At 41.6% G+C, this 15,736-nt stretch overlaps 1 protein-coding gene across 4 annotated transcripts in view; it reads left to right on the top strand.

The window, feature by feature from the left end:
• NPNT (nephronectin) overlaps positions 1–15,736 on the top strand; it is a 75,326-nt gene that overhangs the window by 45,566 nt on the left and 14,024 nt on the right. For all 4 annotated transcript variants that reach the window (XM_037031863.1, XM_037031864.1, XM_037031865.1 and 1 more), the window contains 3 exons: positions 1,185–1,319; positions 1,614–1,736; positions 3,249–3,644. In XM_037031863.1, coding sequence (XP_036887758.1) covers positions 1,185–1,319; positions 1,614–1,736; positions 3,249–3,644 — 654 coding nt within the window. The remainder of the gene's footprint in view (positions 1–1,184; positions 1,320–1,613; positions 1,737–3,248; positions 3,645–15,736) is intronic.

The following is a 15,736-nucleotide window of genomic DNA, read 5'->3' as shown; positions in this document are numbered from 1 at the left end:
GTCAGGGTTCCTCTGCCATATACATGATATGTAACCTAGGTAAGAGACTTCCTGTCTTTGACCTTGAATCTCCTCATCTTTAAAATGAGAGTAATGTCCCATTGAACTATTTTGAATATTAAAGGGGCTCAAATATGGAAACAGCTTAACATGGTACCCAGCATGTAGTGAATACTCAATGAATGGGGGTATTTGGTGATTCAAGAGACTTTATTGGTTACTTCCTATATTCCAGGCACTGTGCTAAGTGCCAGGATATGCAGTAATGGACAAAGCTGACAAGATTTTGATCCTCACAAAATTGATATTCTAATGGGGCAGACAAAAAACAATAACATTACAAACAATTTTAAGTATGAAGACTTACAGGAGAAAGTAACAAGAGTCTATTTTAGAAAATAATGGACCAGGAAAGCCTTAAGCTATGACCTGGACCATTGGCCATGTGAGGAATCAAGCAAGCAGGCAGAAACGATGCAGGCACTGTGGGCAACAAGACCTGCCTGGGGTCCTGAAAGAAGGAAGGCCAAGGTGACGAAGAACAAAGTGGGAGTCTGGGGGTGGTGGCTTGAGATACAACCAGTGAGGTAGGTGGGGGCTGTTTATTACAGAGCCTTCAAGGATGTGACGAGGAGTGAGGATTCCGTCCAAAAAGCAAGTAGAAACAGTACAAGAGTTTTAGGCATAATGCTAATCCATTTTGTGCTGTGATGAAATCACTTCGACGGGTGGGTGGGAATGCTTTGGAGATGGGCAGAGAAAAAAGATCAGGTTAGGAGTCCTGGGCGATGGCAGGTTAGACGAGGGTAGTGGCTGTGGGTGAAGAGAAGAGGAGACAAATTCAAATGATTTTTCAGAGATAGAATTAACTGGGCCTGATGGTTTAGGGTGAAGAGAAATAGGGCTGTAAAGGATCACTTATGCTTTGGTTCAGGCAGTTGGGCGGATGCAGGAGCAGTGCGTGCTGAGATGTGGTGGGGGAGGAGCCTGCAGCCTGGGCTGGGACGATGGCGTGAAGGGTGGCGCTGTGGAATTTATGGTGCCTCTGGGGGCAACAGCTGGCTGATATTTATGAAGCGTCACTGTGTGCCACGAGGGAACTCTGTGTAGTTATTTATCTTAAAATATGCTCCATCGGAACATGTTGTCGCTCCACCTAAACTACAACTGCCTTGTGTTTCTAGATGTTGATGAATGTGCTTCTGGAAGGGCCTCCTGCCCTCGGTTTAGGCAGTGTGTCAACACTTTCGGGAGTTACGTCTGCAAGTGTCACACAGGCTTCGACCTCATGTACATCGGAGGCAAATACCAATGCCATGGTAATGAACCCCAGTCATTGCATTTTGCCGTCTCTTCCTATGGGGTAGAAAGGCCTCTTCATTGTGCTGATGCGTGGGATGGGGGATGGGGAGGGTGCTGGCATCGAGCAGACAGAAGTCCAGTTCAACCGCTAGTAGTTCCGGGTACACAGGGACTTGACTTCTTCTGTTTACCTGACAATTTTACATGGACATTCACATGGCAAAAAAATGTGTTTGAAACTCTCTGTATATTGTGATGCCTTCATATGTATCTAACAAATAAAGCTCTTCCTTTCCTATACCCCGATACAGATATAGACGAGTGCTCCCTTGGTCAGCACCACTGCAGCAGCTCTGCGCGCTGTTTCAATGTGCACGGGTCCTACAAGTGCAAGTGTAAAGAAGGGTACCACGGCGACGGGCTGAGCTGCGTGTGTGAGTAACGCTGGTCTCCCAGCTCCGAGCTGAGGGGAGATGAGGAGCACATTTAATTTATCAAAGAAGTACAATTTTCATAACTGCTTACATTAGTCTTTGCTTTCTACAAACAATAAAGTCACTCGTTCAAGTATTTTTTAAATTAAAGACTCAGTAAGGGCCTTGGCCGGTATAGCTCAGTGGATTGAGCGTGGGCCTGTGAACCAAAAGATTGCAGTTCGATTCCCGGTCAGGGCACATGCCTGGGTTGCAGGCCAGTTCCCAGCAGGGGATGCATGAGAGGCAACCAGACATTGAAGTTTCTCTCCCTCTCTCCTTCCCTTCCCATCTAAAGATAAATAAATAAAATCTTTAAAAAATTTAAAGACTCAGTAATACAATCTATTCTTGAAAGCATTCAGTTCCTTGGCTAAAATTTCTCAGCAGCTTTCCTTTAGCTGGCAAGGAATTTTAGATTCCTCCCAGAGAACTTGCCTTTCTTAAAATTAGAAATAAATTGTTCATTTGACATTAGCATTAGATTACGATGGTGGGATAATCTGAATATATTCCACATTTTTGGTTCCCCTGTTTTATTATTCCTCCTATTCTAAAAATTTTCCATATATATCTATTTTCCCTGTATTTAGTACTGTTTTGCTTTCTTCAGTTTTTATAAGCTCTGTTTGTAGTATGTGTGTATTAGTAGATAAATGTGAAAAAAATAACCTCCAAGATGAAAGTTTCACAAACCAAAGCCATAATTTAGCATATATTTTATGTAACAAGACTTTGTTAAATTTATGGAGTAAAATATTTCCTGAAAATCATGGGGCATAAAATCATGTGGACTAAGGATTTTTGGAAGGTCATGTATTTGTGCTGCTCAAGGAGTATATCACTCCAAGTAGATTAAATATTCATTTCTTTGGGTGAAGATAATCAAGGCAAGGTATTCCACAGCTGATCTTGGTGACCCCTTAAAATTTATTTTTAAAAAAGCTATTATATAAATTAATAACAGGAAAGAAAAACCAACTAAAACAATATGCAGAAAATTGAATAACAATGTTTTATATGAGTCAAATATTTGTAAAGAAGAGAAATTAGTCTTTAGACAATTCTAAACTTGATTTTATAATGTAGATATACCATAGGGATACTTAACAAAGACTTTCTATAAAAATGTCTCATTTAAAAAAAGTTTATAATATCTCTGCATTTTTAAAAATATCGATTGCCATTTGTTTCCACTTTACAAATTTTTGTTTCAAATAATACATATTCATTATAGAAACAAATATAATTTTTGTATTCACCCATCAATTGGTTGAATGTGTATCAGAGTCATATATGTGCATATTTGTTATTTAGAAAACAGCATGACTTACAGATGGGGAATATTCTAAATGTGAAAAGCAAGCATCATTGGCACATATTTTGATATGTTTGTTTTTTTTATAATTTGATGTTTTACCTTTGGGGGGAAGAGATGGTTCAATACTAACTGAAACCTTTTGACTTTTTTAGATATTCCCAAAGTCATGATTGAACCTTCAGGTCCAATTCATAGACCAAAGGGAAATGGTACCATTTCAAAGGGTGATGGAGGACACAGTAATTGGATTCCTGACGTCGGAAGTACTAGATGGCCTCAGAAGACACCATACATCCCTCCTGTCGTTACTAACAGGCCCACTTTTAAGCCAACAACAAGACCTACACCAAAGCCAACAGCATGGCCTACCCCACCTCCACCCCCACCCCCACCCACAGAGCTCAGAACCCCTGCACCGCCACCCACCCCGGAAAGACCAGTCCTCAGACCGACGACTACAGCGCCAGCTGCCACCACGTTTCTAGGAGAGGTGACGGTTGACAACAGGATACAGACAGATCCTCAGAAACCCAGAGGAGATGTATTCAGTAAGTTGTACAGACGTTTGCATACTTCTTGAGATTTTATCAGTGTTGTTGAGATATGATTGGCATACGGCCCTGTATAAGTTTACGGTATACAGCATAATGGTTTGACTTACATATGTCGTGATATGATTACCACAATAACTGTAGTTACCATCCATCACCTCATATAAATATAAAAGAAAAGAAAAGCTTTTTCTTGGGATTTACTCTCTTAACTTCCCTATGTACCAAGCATTGATGTTCACCATAATCACCATGTTGTACATTCCATCCCTAGTGCTTATTTCTAACTGGAAGTCTGTACCTTTGGACCGCCTTCATCCATTCTTCCTCCCCTGGTTCCTTCTGTTAACCACAAATATGGTCTCTTTTCCTATGTTTTCTTTTTTAGATTCCACATATGAATGAGATCTTACAGTATTTGTCTTTCTTTTCTACTTGTTTCACTTAACATAATGCCCCTAAAGTTCATCTGTGTTGTTACAAATGGCAGAATTTCCTTCTTTTTATGGCTGAATAGTGTTTCATTGTATAAACTCTATCTCTATATATACCATGTTTTCTGTACCCATTTATCCATCACTGGACACTTTGGTTGTTTCCCTGTCTTGGCTATTGTAAATAATGCTGCTGGGGACATGGGATGCAGGTATCTCCCTGACATCGTGCCTTCATTTCCTTTGGATATGTTTTCAGAAATAGGATTCTCGGATCCTACGGTAGCTCCCTTTAATTTTCGGAGGCACCTCCATACTATTTCCTGTAGTGGCTGTACCAGTTTTCAATCCTGCCAACATTGCATGAGGGTTCTTTTTTTTCTCTTCACATCTGTTACCACTTGTCTTTTTGTTGCTACATATGAGATGATATCTCACTGTGGGTTTGATTTTTATTTCCCTAATAATTAGTGATGTTGAGCATCTTTTCAGATACCTATTGTTCATCATATCTTCTTCAGACACATGTCTATCCAGGTTCTTTACCCATTTTTAGTTGATTATTATTATTTTTTTGCTAGTGAGTTGTATGAGTTCCCTGTACATTTTAGATATTAACCCCTTACCAGATATATTGTTTGCAGGTCTTTTTCCTATTTTATAGGTTGTCTTTTTATTTTTTTATGATTTCATTCATTTATTTTTGGAGATAGGACAAGGGAGGGAGAAAGAGAGGGAGAGAAACATCAGTGTGTGAGAGAAACACCAATCGGTTGCCTCTTGCACGCCCCCAACCAGGGACCTGGCCCACAACCCAGGCCTGTGCCCTGACTGGGAATCGAACTGGTGACCTCTCAGTTTGTGGGATGACACCCAATCCATTTAGCTACAACAGGCAGGGCTTGTTGACTTTTCATTTTGTTGTTGTTATGCAGAAGGTTTTTAGTTCGATGTAGTTCACTTGTTTATTTTTTATTTTGTTGCTGTACTTTGTGTGTTATCTCCAAAATATCATTACTAAGACCCATGCCAAGGAGCTTTTTCACCTTTGTTTTCAGGTCTTATGTCCAAGTCTTTAATCTATTTCAGCTAATTTTTTGTGAGTGGCATAAGATAGGGGTCTAGTTTTACATATTTTAAACTAATATATTCTATTGATTATGCCATTACAGTTGTTCTAGTCCCCCCTTCACTCCCCTCCACCCTGCACACCCCCCCCACCATTCCCCCCTTTCATTAATGTCCATGTGTCACAAGTTCTTTAGATTCTGTATTTCCCATAGTGTTCCTGCCCTCCCCGCTGTCTATTTTCTACCTACCATCTATGCTACTTATTTTCTGTGCCTTCTCCCCCCTTCTTCCCCTCCCACCCCCCTGTTGCTAACCCTCCATGTGTTCTTCATTTCTATGGTTTCACTCCTGATCTAGCTGTCCTCTTAGTTTGCTTTTGTTTTAGGTTTGGTTGTTAGTAACTATGAGTTTGCTGTCCTTTCACTGTTCATATTTTTTATCTTCTTTTTCTTAGATAAGTCCCTTTAACATTTCATATAATAAGGGCTTGGTGATAATGAACTCCTGGAATTTGACCTTATCTGAGAAGCACTTTATCTGTCCTTCCATTCTAAATGAAAGATTTGCTGGATAGAGCAGTCTTGGCTGTAGGTCTTTGGATTTCATGACTTGGAATACTTCTTTCCAGCCCCTTTTTGCCTGTAAGGTCTCTTTTAAGAAATCCGCTGACAGTCTGATGGGCACTCCTTTGTAGGTGACTGTCCCCTTATCTCTTGCTGCTTCTAGAAGTCTCTCCTTCATTTTCATCTTGGCTAATGTAATTACGATGTGCCTTGGTGTGTTCCTTCTTGGGTCCACCTTCTTTGGGACTCTCTGAGCTTCCTGGATTTCCTGGAAGTCTATTTCCTTTGCCAGACTTTCTTTATTCATTTTTAGAGAGAGGGGAAAAGAAGGAGAGAAATATCAATGTGTGGTTGCCACTCACGTGCCTGGTACCAGAGACCTGGCCTGCGACCCAGGCATGTGCCCTGACTGGGAATCGAACTGGCAACCCCTTGGTTCACAGGCTGTGCTCAATCCGTTGAGCTACACCAGCCAGGGCTAGTTTTATACTTTTGCATGATTATCCAATTTTCCACTATACTCCATCAAATATTCTTCCTTTCCCTATCAAATTAGTTGACCATATATTCTTGGGTTTATTTCTGGACCCTCAATTATGTTCCACTGGTCTCTTCTGTCTTTTTTCTCCCAATATCATACAGTTTTGATTACTATAGTTTATAGTATAGTTTGAAATTAGGAATTGTGATGCCTAACATTTTGTTCTTTTTTCTCAGGGCTGCTTTGTCTTTTGTGTTAGCACATTTTTATGATGTTGCTCTTTATGATGACATCTTAGCCACAGGCCATGCTGTACAAAGCATGAGTCATATACCCACACTGTTAAATATTATAAAGGGCTAAATAAAAGTCAGAGGGTTGGGCAAATAAGAATGTGTGAACAAATGGAGAGACTATCACAGTCATATAGTAGATCACATCTCCTATCCAGATGAGAATCTCCTAACATATTCAGATTTGCATGAAAACTCTCAGAGGTAGAGGACTTACTGTATCACATGCCATTTAACTTTAACTGTCCATTCATTTACAGTAAACATTTTTACTGAGTTTTAGAAGGCCAGGGCCTGTATTATGCATTGAGCTGACATAAATAAAACAGAAAGGGTTCCAGTCTGGTAGAAGAGGCAGTCACCCAGAAGGTAACTGTGGTACTTTGTTAGTGAAAGAGATTTGTGCTGGACATTCTGGGAGTAGAGAGGAGGGGACCTAGTGAGTTGGGGGGCAGGGACTATTTGGTGTGGGGAGCTTTGTGAGTGAAATGGGGCAAAGAGTATGTGGAAAGGGAGGCATTAGGTTTCACAGGGACAGTACGACACAGGCACGGTGGTAGGACGAAGCATGGTGTATGCGATAAACTACCAGCACACTGGAGGGTTGAGTTAGGGATCATTGAGAAAAACTGCGCAGCTATCCCTGTACTTTCTGAAAACTGGTGGCTAGATCTGGAATGGAGCTAGATTAAAGATCCCAGCTTTTCCCTGGCTGGTATAGCTCAGTGGATTGAGTGTGGGCCTGTGAAGCAAAGGGTCACTGGTTCGATTCCCCGTCAGGGCACATGCCTCGGTTGAAGGCCAGGTCCCCAGCAGGGGACACATGAGAGGCAACCACACATTGATGTTTCTCTCCCACTCTTTCCCCTTCCCTTCCCCTCTCTCTAAAAATAAATAAATAAAATATTTAAAAAAAGATCCCAGCTTTTTAATGGGTGACTGGGTAAACGGTGATGCCACCAATGGAGACAAAGGCTACAGGCAACAAGCAAGCTTTGAAGGAAGACAAGGTTGTTCCTTTATTACCAGACCAAAATTTGGAATGTTACCACTTTATCTGTTCCCTGTAGTTTTCCATTTGTCACATTTCACATTGTTTATTCTTACCTACTTTTGCATTTACTCCTTCTCTTTTCCTTTCAACGTTACTAGTTTCTTCTTTTTCTTTCCCCATTCCCCCATGATGGAACTAAACTTTGCCCCTTTTAGATTGAACAGTTGCAAATTTTCACCAGGTTTTGATAAGAAAAGAATGCTAACATTTGTAATTTTTCAAGAGAGAAAGCTTTTTTTTCTTTATATGCGACTCAATTTAACAGGAAATTGATATTCTCTAATTTTGATATAGCTGTAATTGTGTATGTTTTGGTACAGTTTTTAGATGGATTAGATGGTAGATCTGATCATATATTTTATATGCACGTATCTTTTATTTTTGAAAAGCACATTTTTTGTAATTTTTATCCTCACACCTTTTCTTTTTTGTGTCTTCCCCCTTCTCTCTACCTTCTTCCCCTCCCTCTCTCTCTCTCTCTCTCTCCTGTCTCTCTTTTTCTCACTCCATTCTTTCATTATTTCTTTGTGATCACACAGTGGAATTATAATTACTGATCACACAGTAATTATAATAATATTATAATTGTAATATTTAATTATAAATTAAATATAATTTAATATTATTATTAAAATAATCCTTTATTAATGATTGCTGAAGTAGAGTATTTATATTATTCTGCTGCTTAAGGGAGGGTCATAAAAACTTGGCTATTTAATATAAAAAGTTAGTCTGACATAGATATCAACACTCTTTTCTGAATCTTTGAATGTTTTCTTTTTTAAAAGGTCTCTCCCCAATTTTCTTCTCCATACCAACATTCATATGCATGAAAAATAACACTGAAGTTCACCAACAGAATGTAGCAGGGTAAAATTGGGGAAACGTGGAGTTCAGTGACGTTGGGGCACTCGTTGTAAGAGAGTGGGACCCTAAAGATAGGCCCTGGGAAAGAACTGCCCTGATCCTGTGCCACGGCCGTTGCGTGCCACGGAGAGCACTGCTGCCTTTGGTCACTCCTGCCAGAAGGTATACCCCCTCGCATTTCCCCTTCGGCTCCAGCTGCTGGTGAACACGAGCATGGATGGGGATACTTCGGACACTTCTTAATTTCTTAATTCGCTGTCTTGTGAGTGTAGGGTATCTTCTGAAGAAACTAAGTGTTCCAGGTTTTTAATTTAGGACAAAAACTGGTGTTAATTCGCCAGGAAAACAGAAAGAAACCTGATCACTATTTTAGCTCAACACCATTTCTTTATTTAGTATTTTCTTCACTTCTGGCATGATGAATTTAAGATGTTTTTATTTGCCACACGGGTCTGAGAATAAAATTTGGCTCTCCTCATTTCATGAACTTTCAGGTGATGTTAATTACAGACACTGTCTAGCTCCGGATAGTCCCACACTTCAATAATGACGTTTTTCATTACATTGAAAGACACATTATTTTAAGGGAAGAGATTGTTAAATGGTGCTTTTCTTTATAGTGTGTGCATGTTATTGTTCTCTGGAGAAAAAACTAAAGATATTCTAAAAGGAAGAAAAAATCGTAACAAGACTATAACTCCAGCCCAGACGTCTCCCCAGATTGCAGACTCGCGTGTCTCCTGCCTAGGAGACCTCCCCTGTTGGGTGAAACTAGATGTTCAGACGCCTGGCTGCGTTGTGCCGCCCCGTCATCCCAGGCACATTCTACCCATGGCCTTTCACTCCCCGAGACACAGTGCTGTCATCCTACAGCCAACGAACTCAGAGTCATCTTCTTGTACCCACATCCAGTCTGTAGAAAACCCTATTAGCCTTGACTTTAAATTATATCGAAATTGTGCCCACTGCTTGCCATCTCCAATGCTGCCACCCTGGCCCAAGCTGTTCCTGCCTTGGAGGACACGCCCCAATTCCTTGATCCATATGAATTGTGCAATAGAGCATTTTTTAGATTTTAGAAAAGAAGCTGCATATATATATATATATATATATATATATATAAAATCATATACGATATATGATAAACTGCATATCAGATGTGTGTGTATGTATATATATATATATATATATATACACACACATATATATATGAGATAACTGATACATGTCTGTGTTTCTGCAGTGAAACACATGAATACTTACAATAATTTGGCTACTCAAGACCCTGAGGTTAGGTTAAGTGTAGGTGAGCTTTGCCACCTACTAGTGTGTTACTGCACTAATGTGCTACAGAAACAGCTTTTGAATTTCAGAATTATAGGGAAGAACAGCTTCTTCCTGCTTCCACCTTTGCCTTTTTCTGTGGTCTCTGCTCAACTCAGCAGCCAGAATGAGATTTTGAAAGTTCAGTGAGATGTCAGTGTTCCAAGTTCTACATTAGCGACACTTCGTTTAGGAAGAGCTTAAGCCCCGCCATTGTCTCACAGAGTCCTAACTGGTCTCACTTCCTAGCACTCTGCTTATTCACTTCACTCCAGCTACTCCGGTCTCCGCACTGCTCCTCACACTTCTCCCAGCTAAGGGCTTGCACTCCAGCTGTTCCCTCTTCCTGAACAGCGCCCCCCCCCTCAGCTATGAGCTTGGCTCACTTTCTCACCTCCTCACACAGACCTCAGCTTATCAGTGAGGCTACCCTGACTGCCACCTCATTCAGTACTGCGACCTCCCCAACCACCAGCAGCACACCTGAACTCACTGCTCTTTACTCTTTCTTCTTTTTTTAAATAGTATTAATCACCTTCTGATATACTGCACTGTTCACTTATTTATGTCTATCTGTGTCTTTCCTTACTAGTATCTAAGCTTTTGAGACAGGGATCTTTATGTATTTTCTTCACTGGTACATTTCCCGAACCTAGAATAATGCCTGGCACATGACTGGCGCTTAAACACTATTTCTGGAACCAAGCGATGAGTGAATAGATTGATCACTCATAACCTTTTAAATAAAAAATTGTTATCATATAATTATATTTTCCATATAAAACCTAGTTTATTATAATAATGCATTCATCTATTTTTAAGAATTAAAACATATATTCTTTTCTGATTGTTACTTATTTTTATACTCTGGAGAGCTTTTTTTTTAATTATGCTTCCACCATTTTCCCCTCACTCTCTTCCTCCCTTTCTTCCTTCTTTTTGAAGATTGGTATTCTAGTCAATGGATTTTTTTTAAAAAATGGATATTAGTACTTTCATTTGACATTTAATATCATTCTATATTCGTTTGGGGTGTGCAGCACAGTGGTTATGTAGTCATGCACTTTATAGAGTGTTCCTTCTGATCTATCAAGTATGTAATCTAAAAATGTTAGGTTAAAAGAATACACAAAATATTCCATTTGTATATTCCATTTGACCCCATTTCGGTATAAAATGCATGCCTACATATGTCTGAATGAATTTGAAAGTCTGGAAGAAGAGAGACCAAAATGGTAACCATGGGTCTATCCAGTTTATGATATTTGGGGTGATTTTCATTGTCTTTTTGCTTCCCTCATGCTGAGTTGGTATTTTTTTAATCTTCCCATCTGCACTGCCATTAGTCACAGTAGTTCAGTACGGCACTAATTCCTTGGGAGAGGGGCCCGTGGTACTTGAATCCCACTCTCTCCAGCAGTGTGTTTGTGTGTTTTTCTGAAAAAGTACACTAATAGATTCTAATTCTTAATCATGTTCATTTTATTTAAAAACAACATACTGGCTTTAAAAATTTATAAAAGGCCCTGGCCGTTGTTGCTCAGATGTTTACAGCATCATTGTAGACCAGAATGTAGCAGGTTTGAGTCCTGGTCAGGGCACAGGCCTGCCTGCCTAGGTTGCCGTGCACAAGAGGTATCCAGTCAGTGTTCCTCTCTCATATCGGTGTTTCTCTCCTCTCTGTATTCTCCCTTCCCTCTCTCTAGGGTCAACGAACATGTCCTCAGTAAGAATTTAGGGAAAAAAAAAAACAAAAAGAAAAGAAACAAAATTAGGGTAAGGACTATTGCTAGGATTAGGGTTCAAAAAACAAATAAAAATAAAAATTCATTGAAGATTTTATTAACTTCTATTTTGAACCTCTCAAATTTTTCTTTGCACTCCAGTGTCAGGAGTGCCCGGTTTTAGCGGGGAAGCTCAGATTACTACAAGGAATATGATATCAGTTGGACCATGAAGCAGATTTTTGTCAGTGTTGTCATAGCCCATTTAAACCGAGGTAATTTAGGATGCTTATCTGAAACACGGCTCCCAACCCCGGGGCCAGTCTGGGTCAGCAGCCTGTTAGGAACCAGTGGGAAAACCTCACCTGATCTCCGCCTCCTGTCCCCACTCCACCCCGCTCATGCACTGCCAGAGGTGAGCACAGGTGAGAGCCTAAGCTCTGCCCCCCACTCCCGCCTCCCCAGAAAAATTGTCTTCCCCGAAACCAGTCCCTGGTGCCGAAAAGGGTGGAGACCGCTGACCTGAAGTGTAGGTTCCTAATTACTGCAACATGTACACTACATCAGACTGTCTGGGGAAGTATTGCTCCGTCTGTGCTGTGTGGGTCTTGTGAAAAGGAAACCTCCCACCCAGTGAGGCTGTCATGGGGCCCGCGACTCCACATGTCGAACAAGCTCACAGGTCCCGCCTCTGACCTGCCCGCCCCATTTTGAACAGCAGGGCTGTAAGAACCATAATGGCAGCCCAGACCCAGTAGAACTGGGTCCTCCTCAATGGAGACAGGATTAGCCATCTGTGAGACTTTTTAAATGTAGCAATTGTTCCTAAAATGTACCGTGTGGCATCGGGCTCATAGAAAGTGAAAATGGTGTTGCAGATAAAGGCTATTTACAGAATATAATGTAACATGTATCAGATGTTCTCAGGAGCGGCCCTCTCGGACACCAGACTCAGTGTTGCTAGGTTTTCCTGAATCAGGAGGACGTGTTGAAATTCCAACTGCCGTGCAGGAAGGAGAGCGTCATTTACTCTTCACTGACGGCTGCTTTGCTGCAAGCATGCTGTCCACAGGTTCTGTCTCTCATTGCCCTTCAGCAGATTTGACAAGAGTTTGTGGCTGATGTGATTACATTGTTCTTAGTCCCGGAAATACAGTCTCTTTTCTGATTCTCGGCGGTGATGAGTAAAAAGATTGTTTCTGCTGAGGGTTCGGAGAGGTCTTCAAACTAGTTTGCTTTCTAGTAAACAGCAAAGCCCACAGAGACCCTGAACAGATGCCTGTCATCGCCCTGAAGATTAGATTTCTGCTAGTGTTTTGAAGGACTGAGTTGGCAATGCTTATAGGTCAGGATCTGGTGCTGTGAATTCTGAACATTTTCAAGATTTTTGATTTATATTTTAATTGGATCCTGTAGTGCCTGGCAAAAAATATTGTTCTCTCTGGAAAGTATAAATTGAGTTTTTGGTGAATGTGACCAAAGGCAGAAATGAGATTTTTTTTAAGTTGTATGCACATTTGTCTGCAGTGTTGTAATGAAAAGTATCGTGCTCATAGTCACTCTGCTATACTAGTCATGTCACTAAGTCTTTCTGTGCCTTTGTTTCCTCATTTGGACGTGGGGATAATAACAGCATCTGCCTCGTTGGGATGTTGTGAAATTAGGTGAGAGAGCACACCGAGAACTCCTACCCCAGTACTTGGCATATAATAAGGACTCAGGGCGTTCTAGCTATTACGACTTCCGCTTACATTGTTGAATCCACTTAAATGGTAATGATAGCATTTCCTACTTACCTCAGAAGAACACAGCCCTATTTTGTGTCATTCTAAATGCTTATATTTTTCGGATGTTTTTTATTATGGTTCATTTGGATTTTAATGTTAATTTTGGCTAACCAGGTCCTTTTGAAACAAGCTGATTTGCAAGTACAAGCTATTAGGTAAGCAGACAAGATGAAAATAGAAAGCTGTAAGTTCATATATCCTTTCTTATGACCAAATAAGTGGGCTGTCCTTAGTTTGGGTGTTTTTAGTAATGTGTGAATAGCTGTGGTGTTAAAGGCACCATCTCCGCAACTTCTTTGCTGTACAAATAATGACAACAGCCTTTTCAGAGACAATGTTCAGAAGTTATATGATGGGTCCAACAAATACCAGCAATCAAAGCCCCCTTTCTTCCTTTAAAGGGATTCTTTTGGCCTGAGGGCACTGACTCTTGTCCCCGACATTCCACAGGCAGATTCTGGAACACCCCAGGTGACCACGCTGCGCCCAGTGCCAGCAGACCCGCCGGGCTCTGCTTGCCACCTGCGTTCTGGTGTGCAGGACGCGGTCCTGGCAGAAGCGAACCTCTAAGGTTCGCTTTGGCTTAGAAGAGAGAAACTGCTCCCTTAATCTGGAAGAGTTGTGTAATCATCTCTATGTTCATACCTGCAGAAGAACCATCTTTTAGATGTTCTGTTCTCCTGGGCAGTACTTGAGGCAGTTCTGAAACTTCACTGAAGGAGAAACGGGAGAGTCGCAAAGACTGGGCTCAGTACTGCATGGCTGTGTCCATGTGCCACTGTTCTCCAGTGGCACTGTTCGCCAGCTCTGCTACCTACCCTCCACCCACAGGTGTTTTTTGGACTCCTTAGAGTCTCTTGTGGATGAAGGCTTTGGCAAACAGGGCTTATTTCTGTGGAGCTCAGCACCCTTTTCCTGTTGTGCTTGTAATCGGTAGATAGCTAGGAATTTTCTCTAATGTGGTTAAGGAAATTTCAGAAACTCTTTTCCAGTCCCTTTTGTTTGCTTCTCTCTGGTCATTTAAAGCTTTAGTACATATGTTCTTCATCTTGAGAGGTGAAGTGGGGGCAGGGAAGAGAGGAGAGGGGGAAGTGGGAGAAGGAAAGAGGGGGAAAGCGGGGAGGAAGAGAGCAGCAAAGCTGCTTCATAAAACTTTTGTCGTTCATCCCCACACTATAGTCTCTAAAACTCCCCGGGTTTCGCCACCAGAATGTGCTGTCAGAAAATGAGGAATGTGGGTCCTTCTCTTTGGAGGAATTAAACTTCGAAGCAGAGAATTTAGAACACTGTTATCTGTAACCTTTTAGTTCAACAGCAAATGCCAGACCAGCCTGGGTCACGTCACAGAGTCCCGGAGAACAGAAACAGAATTTGCAGGCCTCCCTTTTAGTAACAGTGCTTCCCAGCTGCCCAGTGGTAGTGGGCTCGCCCTGGGAGGGGCCTGTGATAATATTTACATTCACCTCACTGTGCTTACTCTTAGCACTTTTTGAGTAAAATATACAACTGACCATTTGGGAAACCTCATTTATGAACTCAGGTCATATATTAATATGATCATATTCATGGGGAAAATATATTTAATAGCAAGTGCTGGGCCAGACTTTCTTTTAAGTTTTCTGCTTATTTGCTTTGGCCAATTCTTCTTGCAGGCCCCAGAGCTCCCAGGCATTAGGAAGCATCCTGGGTCCCTAAAACCATCCCCACTCCACTTTTACCCAGCTGGCTCCTTCATTGCCTATATACCCTGTCCCTTGTCCCTTCATGCAGAAGGTTGTAAGAAACAGTGTGCAACGGGTGTTTTTTAGTAGGTGAAAACATTGGCCAATGGAAAAAAAACCCATAGGCAATACGTGTTTTCAAGACTAATTCTTGAAGTCATGTTTGGTTATAACTGTCCTCTGACACCCTCTTCCTCCTGTCCATTCTCCACACCACAGCCAGAATGGTGTACCTCGTCTTGGCACTCCTCTGTTAAAATCTTCCAGAGGCTTCCAGTTTCTCCCAGAACAGAGTCCAAAATCTTTACAGGGCTTTAAGAGGCCCAGCAGACTGCCTGCCTCAGTCAATCAGTGCCTTTCTTCTCCCGAGAGCTGCACTCCTGCGGTGAGGATTCAGCCCCACACCCCATCATCCTCCAGGGGGCCAGCTCGCAGTGACCCACCCACCCTGTAAGCAGCACCTCAAAGAGGTTTTCAGGCTTCAGTCCCCTCTGCTAACCCAGCCAGCCAGCCAGCCCCCTTTCTTCTCACCCCTGTGCTCTCATGGCTTCCTCTACCTCACATTTAAAGCATTCATTTCCTGGGGAAATGGTTAGATGTCTGGCTTCACGTCTGGAAGGTAGATCCTATGAAGGCAAGAAGAGTATGCGCTTTGCTTTAGGACATGCTCTTAGCCCAGGGCCTGGTATGCGTGGAAGCCGCTTTCTTGATTGATGGCATTAGCCTGTGGGTGGGACAAGGGGCGTGGCTGAAGAGAGGAACTGTATTGGT

The sequence above is a fragment of the Sturnira hondurensis genome, unplaced genomic scaffold (genome assembly GCF_014824575.4).
Source record: "Sturnira hondurensis isolate 20B ecotype Veracruz unplaced genomic scaffold, ASM1482457v3 Scaffold0021214, whole genome shotgun sequence".
Classification (NCBI taxonomy): domain Eukaryota; kingdom Metazoa; phylum Chordata; class Mammalia; order Chiroptera; family Phyllostomidae; genus Sturnira; species Sturnira hondurensis.
The sequence above is the reverse complement of the archived record's forward strand: the minus strand, read 5'-3'. Positions and strand labels throughout refer to the sequence as shown.